This window comes from Pistacia vera, unplaced genomic scaffold (assembly GCF_008641045.1).
Source record: "Pistacia vera cultivar Batoury unplaced genomic scaffold, PisVer_v2 Contig140, whole genome shotgun sequence".
In the NCBI taxonomy this organism is placed as follows: Eukaryota; Viridiplantae; Streptophyta; class Magnoliopsida; order Sapindales; family Anacardiaceae; genus Pistacia; species Pistacia vera.
Window position 1 is genome coordinate 1,728,462 of NW_022195467.1, and position 6,413 is coordinate 1,734,874.

The 6,413-nt window shown below is 38.4% G+C and overlaps 1 protein-coding gene across 3 annotated transcripts; it reads left to right on the forward strand.

Annotated features, from left to right (window-relative positions):
• Positions 1-1,491: 1,491 nt before the first annotated feature.
• On the forward strand, positions 1,492-4,504 carry LOC116123155 (myb-related protein 2-like). 3 transcript variants are annotated; one of them, XM_031408963.1, is made up of 8 exons: positions 1,492-1,577; positions 1,653-1,966; positions 2,063-2,280; positions 2,378-2,454; positions 2,627-2,684; positions 2,819-2,906; positions 2,999-3,065; positions 3,431-4,504. In XM_031408963.1, exons 3-8 carry the CDS (start codon positions 2,067-2,069, stop codon positions 4,199-4,201), a joined length of 1,275 nt encoding a protein of 424 aa, XP_031264823.1. In that variant the 5' UTR covers positions 1,492-1,577; positions 1,653-1,966; positions 2,063-2,066; the 3' UTR covers positions 4,202-4,504. The 3 variants fall into 3 exon arrangements, with proteins under 3 accessions (XP_031264823.1, XP_031264820.1, XP_031264821.1); XM_031408960.1 differs by having other exon boundaries at positions 1,494-1,577; positions 2,996-3,065; XM_031408961.1 differs by having other exon boundaries at positions 1,494-1,577; positions 2,067-2,280; positions 2,996-3,065.
• Positions 4,505-6,413: the final 1,909 nt, after the last annotated feature.

Consider the following 6,413-nt stretch of genomic DNA (forward strand, 5'->3'; position numbering starts at 1 on the left):
TCTTTTGACACTCACATTTTGAGGCTTTGAGCATTACTGCATGTTATGCATCTATCTATTGCAGTACATAGAGGCAGGACAGAGGTTAGCAGAAACAAAAGTAATTGATACCGAATGCTGTACAATTTAGGTACACAAATTCATAAAAAATTTGCACGTAAAGTCCATAATTGCACGTACTGTAAAGTGAATATGAACATGGCAAATATGAGTTCACTATTACAACACTGTTTTGCATCGTTATATTGGCTAGCCAAGCGGGTAGGGGCACTTAACCCATCCGTGGGTAGCCAAATTATTAGGATGATTTGAGGATATTGTAGATAGACATACAATCTCAGGTTCGATTTCTTATTTAAACATCCGTAATTTAAGTGAAATGTCGTGATAGTGGTTATTGCGCTAGTCTCTCCTAAAGATTAATCGAGGTGTGCATAAACTGATATGTTAAGGAAGATAAGTACGATAGACATGATACAATAATTTACCAACGTGGTTCTTGGGTCAGTGAACATATCCCACATTGTGTTGGGAAGGGAGACATGCAATTTCTGGGTCGGGAGAAATCATATTTCTTGTAATGTAGCAAAGAGATGCTTCAAAAGACTTAGTGCATAAAAATAGAGAAAAAGTATATAATCAAATATAGCAAAAGAGTCGGAAGGGTGTATTAATTGTATATGAATACAATAGAATCTGCAAAAGCTAATGAAGGCATGAATGGAGTAGTCAAGACTCTTAAGGGCGAGTAGTCATCTCTCAAGACTTAGGACTTTGTTTTCATCAAATGCAAGTACAATATTTTCTTTAATTTTTTTTTCTTTTTTCTTCTTTTGAAGAGGTCCCAGCTGCTTAGGATTCCCCAGGAGGGGCCGGCTGTCTTATGCCAATTGAAGAATGAAAAAGATTTGGGTCCCTCTCTCTGCCTCATATAAAGTTTTTATTTATACTGTGTGGGCTGAATAAGTACCAAACTTACTGAAGGAGACAAAACAGAATGTATTCCTTATTCCATTCCTTGCCTCCAAACAATCTCCAAGAAAGAGCATCTTTTGTATTTGCACCATTTTAGTTCTAATTTAATTATTATTATTTTTTTGTTGTTCTTGTTTTGTATTGTATTGAATGTATCTAATTCCAAAGTTTCCAGGTGCTCCAGTCAAAAGAATCTTCCTCCACATTCTCCAAATATAACCAGTTAAAAACGTTCTTTGGCGTCTCTATCGACACCCTTTAATGGAGATAACCATTCATATATATATATATATATATAATCCTTGTTTACAATATTAGTAATCAATTCACAATTTACATTGACAAACTGAAAAGTGATGACTCCAATAACAAAGTGAAAGAGTTCCAAGAATCTTCCTTGAAGGTGATCAAAGAGGGTGGTGAGATTTTGAAGGTCTCAAAGACAAGATAGATAGTGGATTCCCCTAATCCAAGTCAGAAAATTCCTCTATAAAATCCTGGGAATAAGATTCTTGACTTTGCCAGAAAGACGAATACGAATGCGAATGCTCACACAATAACACACACTTTGGTGGATCAATTCTTCTGGTACCTAATGCAAGGTGTGAGGTTTTTTCACAAAGTTGTGCTGTACTGTTTGTTTATTCAACTGGGTTAATAATGTTCTTCTGTCTTAGAATGGAAAGTGGAGTTCCAGGGCAGGTCCCACTTTTCGCAAAGTAAAGGAAGGACAATATCTCTTTTCAAGTCGCTGTGAATATTGGATTGGATTGGATCAATTGTTCTGTCATTTTTGTTCCAGATTCTATGCTCTTGCTGCCGACCTCTACCCTTCCAATTTGTCTATAAATCCATCTCCATTCTACCTTTCACTGCAAGAATTTCCCAAGTCAGCTACAAGATCAGTAACACCAAGTTCAGAAATTAGCATACTCTAGTTTCACATTCCAGGGAGCAAAAGATTGGATATCAAGAGAAATAAATCTTTCAGGTAAGGAAAAAAAAAAAGGTTTTGAGCATAGTTTGTTCAGAGATGTGTGCTGCCTTCCAGGGGAAGCTAACACTTTTTTACTGGATTTATTGAAAGACAGATGATGTACCATCACCACCAACATCAGGGAAAGAACATCCACTCTTCTTCAAGAATGTCTATTCCTCCTGAAAGACACTTGTTCTTGCAAGGTGGGAACGGCCCTGGAGATTCAGGACTTGTCCTGTCAACCGATGCCAAGCCGAGACTGAAATGGACACCAGATCTTCATGAAAGGTTCATAGAAGCTGTCAATCAACTTGGAGGAGCAGACAGTGAGTATTTATTTAAACATTTAACAATTCTCACTACAAATGCATTTATAATAATTCAATTTAGCTAATTCAAGATTCTTGTCTTTAAAATTTCCAGAGGCTACTCCGAAAACTGTTATGAAACTTATGGGAATTCCAGGACTTACCATATACCATCTAAAGAGTCATCTGCAGGTAAATCATCAATTTAACATATAAATTCAGGTTCAAATTACAAAGATATTAACCAAAATTTCAGTCTCTCACATTTTAGTCATGTTTTAAGGATTCCTTGGGAGCATGGGTTGTGTTCTGTTAATTTGTAACATAAATATACTGATTCCTTCTTCCACCTTTTGGTTTGCAGAAGTACAGGCTCAGCAAGAATCTTCATGGACAAACAACTAATGGAAACAATAAAATAGGTAAGGACAATGTCTAGAATTTTTTTATAAATGCTTTCAAATTGACCAAAATGAGAAGAATTACATTGCATATGTCTTTCATCAAGCATAAATAAAAAATAAAAAAAACTTAATCAGTACTGGTGTTGGTGTAGGTACAGTTGCTGGGGTGGCCGGAGAAAGAATATCTGAAACAAATGGAACTCATATGAACAATTTAAGCATAGGACCCCAATCAAACAAGTAAGAAACACATCACTTTTACACATGTTGATTTACTCATTATTGTTGTTGCTATTTCACTAGACTAACAATGAGATCTTTAAATCCAGAAGCTTACACCTAAGCGAAACGATACAGATGCAAATTGAAGTGCAGAGAAGACTACATGAGCAGCTTGAGGTATAGCACTTTCTGAATGTTTTGAAATTAAAACAGATTTTCTCATACTGTCTCATTACTCATTCCCATGAATAGCTCTTATTACAAAAAAGCTGCCTCTAAGTTCCGAAAACGGAAATTATAGATCCTAATGAACCATTCAATTTATGCACTCAGAATTTCAAATATAGGTTTACATAAGGTTCATTACATTGCAATAGAATAGGCATCTGAATTGTTTCAGAGAAAAAACATGTGCAGCTATTACAATTCTGTTATATAACATTGTGAGATCATTAATATCATCCATGCATCTCTTCATGTCATCTTGAAGTTGGTAAGAGGAATTTAGCAGAATTCTAAGTTCTTGTTTTGAACTAAACCAGGTACAGCGACATTTGCAGCTTCGTATCGAGGCTCAAGGGAAATATTTACAGGCAGTGCTGGAGAAAGCCCAGGAGACTCTTGGAAGACAGAATTTGGGAACAGCAGGACTCGAAGCTGCGAAAGTTCAACTCTCGGAACTGGTGTCAAAAGTATCCACTCAATGCCTGAATTCTACATTTTCAGACCTGAAAGAACTTCAGGGTTTCTGCCCTCAGCAAACACAAACAAACCAGCCCCCTGATTGTTCAATGGACAGCTGCCTAACTTCCTGTGAAGTATCTCAAAAGGAACAAGAAATACACAATGGCGGCATTGGATTAAGACCTTATCATAGTAATGTGACGTTAGAGCCAAAAGAGATTGTGGAAGAGCCTATGCTACAGCAAGCTGAACTCAAGTGGTGTGAAGAGCCAAAAGAGAACAAGTTTCTTGCTTCAATAGGGAAGGACACAGAAAGGAGACTGTTTTCTTCAGAAAGAGGCCCCGGTGATTTATCAATTAGCGTTGGACTGCAGGGAGAAAAGGCAAATGGTGGCAGCAGCAGCAACTTCACTGAAGGAAGATTTAAAGCAAGGAATGAAGGTGACAACTTCCTAGACCAAGTTAACAAGAGAGCAGAATCAATTAAACTAGAGAATGAAAAAAATTTACAAGGGTATAGATCACTGCCATACTTTTCGACAAAACTGGACCTGAATACCAGAGATCATGAAAATGATGCTGCTTCAAGCTGCAAACAGCTGGACTTGAATGGTTTCAGCTGGAGCTGAGAGAGTGTTCCGCAAATGGAAGGAAGAAAATGAGACAAGTTAAGAGGTTTTAAATCTCCATTTCCATCAGGAAAGAAGGAAAATCGGTTTGAAAACCGGCTGCTCTTTCCTTCAGGCCAGGTGGGTTGGCCAGAAAAAAAACAATCAATTCAATCCTGAATGAAATAAGTTGGGCAACAATGGTAGTTGTAAGTGATCTACAACTAGCTAGTTGAAATAGATATCTCCAACATTATGTATTTTCTTAAATCTCTGTAAGAATTCATGGATCTCAAGCATTCTGCTTTGATCCAAGTAAAAATCCAATACACATTATTCCATTGCATCAATATATATGCCTCCCATAATTTGCAGATCAACATTACAGAGTAGAACATGACTGAGTTCACTGTTCCTGAATTATTAAACATTCATAAAAATAAGACTGGATTTATATTAAATGTTAAAAATCATCTATATACATCTTTGCATGTTTTACAAGTTTCATTTTAAACAGGGACAACTTAACTTATGGCGCTTTTGGAGATCATTTGCCTTTCATGATCATAATACTGTTCCGTTTAGAAATAATGATGATGTGCCTAAAAAATCGCACTAATGTCAGCATCAACCAATCAGAGTTCAGGAAGGCTTTGTGCCGTCCAGGAGCTTCCACGTTGCCCTATGATAGAAGGGATACGGTTGTCGCCAACCCAGTAGATTCAAGTTTTGTCTATGAGTGGATGAGGACCGCACATCTGTCCCAACTTTATCAAAATAAAAAGATAAAAGATTAAGGAGTGACCCCCACGTGTCATGACTAATTGGAAAAACACTCATTACATTGACCTCAAAGGTGTATAAATTGGCACCTCTCTTCACGAAAAGGGGAGACTAGACATATGAGAGCTAGATATAGATTTGAGTTTCATTTCATTATTTTTACTTTGTAAACAAAGATTTTCTCCATTCTTTCTACGCCTTGCGGGTAATATCATAGAAATAGTCAGAGAATAATAAAATCACAGTGGACGTAGGATTCGCTTTTGAGCATCCGAACCACTGTAAAAACCCTTCTTGCCAATCTTTTATTTACGTTTTAGCATCATATTCAAATCTCCTGAATTCATCATGTGTAATTTCTAAGTCCGCTTAGCACTTTGCACATGCGAGTCGTTGGTGTCAAAATCAAGCATCAACAGTTTGGTGGCCCATACAAGCCTCGAACCTACATCCAAGCTCCTCGATGGTGTGGCCTGTCGCAGATCGCACGCATCAAAGTTCTCAAATCGCGTGGCCAGATCTTTGATCGCGCATTCAGATCGTATTGATCTTCAGCTTCAGATCGCTGATCTTTAGCCTTAGATCACGTGCCCAGATTGCTGATCACACGTTCAGATCGTCTTGATCTTCAGCTTTAATCACTGATCTTTAGCTTCAGATCGCGTGGCTAGATCGTTGATCGCACGCTCAGATCGCAGATCTTCAGCTTCAGATCGCTCATCTTTAGATCTCTGATCTCGTGGCCAAATCGCTGATCACACGCTCAGATCGTCTTGATCTTCAACTTCAAATCGTTGATAGCACGCTCAGATCGTCTTGATCTTCAGCTTTAGATCGCTGATCTTTAGCTCTCCGATTGTATGGCTAGATTGCTGATCGCACACTCAGATCATCTTGATTTTTAGATTCAGATCGTTGATCTTTAGCTCTCCGTTCGCGTGGCTAGATCACTGATCGCACTCTCAGATCGTCTTGATCTTCAGCTTCATATCGTTGATCTTTAGCTCTCTGATCGCGTGGCCGGATCGCTGATCGCACGCTCAGAAATGTCTTGATCTTTAGCTTCAGATCGCTAATTTTTAGCTCTTCGATCGCGTGGCCAGATTGCTGATCGCACGCTCAGATCATCTTGATCTTGATCTTCAGCTTTAGATCGCTGAACTTTAGCTCTCCGATCACGTGGCCAGATCACTGATCACACGCTCAGATCATCTTGATCTTCAACTTCAGATTACTAATCTTTAGCTCTCTGATCGCGTGGCCAGATCGCTGATCGCACGTTCAGATCGTCTTGATCTTTAGCTTTAGATTGCTGATCTTTACTCTCCGATCGCGTGGCCAGATCGTTGATTGCATGCTTAGACCGCTGATCTTGAGTTCTCAAATCAATCTTCGCATTTTCTGATGGAAATTCTCCTTGTGTTCTCAGATCAAGCTGCACACTTTCTGA

Bases quoted from the DNA above. Each gene is read 5' to 3' on its own strand.
- LOC116123155 (XM_031408960.1), top strand. From the start codon at position 2,067: ATGATGTACCATCACCACCAACATCAGGGAAAGAACATCCACTCTTCT. The intron at 2,685-2,818 runs GTAAGGACAATG...GTGTTGGTGTAG, and splicing joins TAATGGAAACAATAAAATAG to GTACAGTTGCTGGGGTGGCC. The intron at 2,907-2,995 runs GTAAGAAACACA...CTTTAAATCCAG, and splicing joins ATAGGACCCCAATCAAACAA to AAGCTTACACCTAAGCGAAA.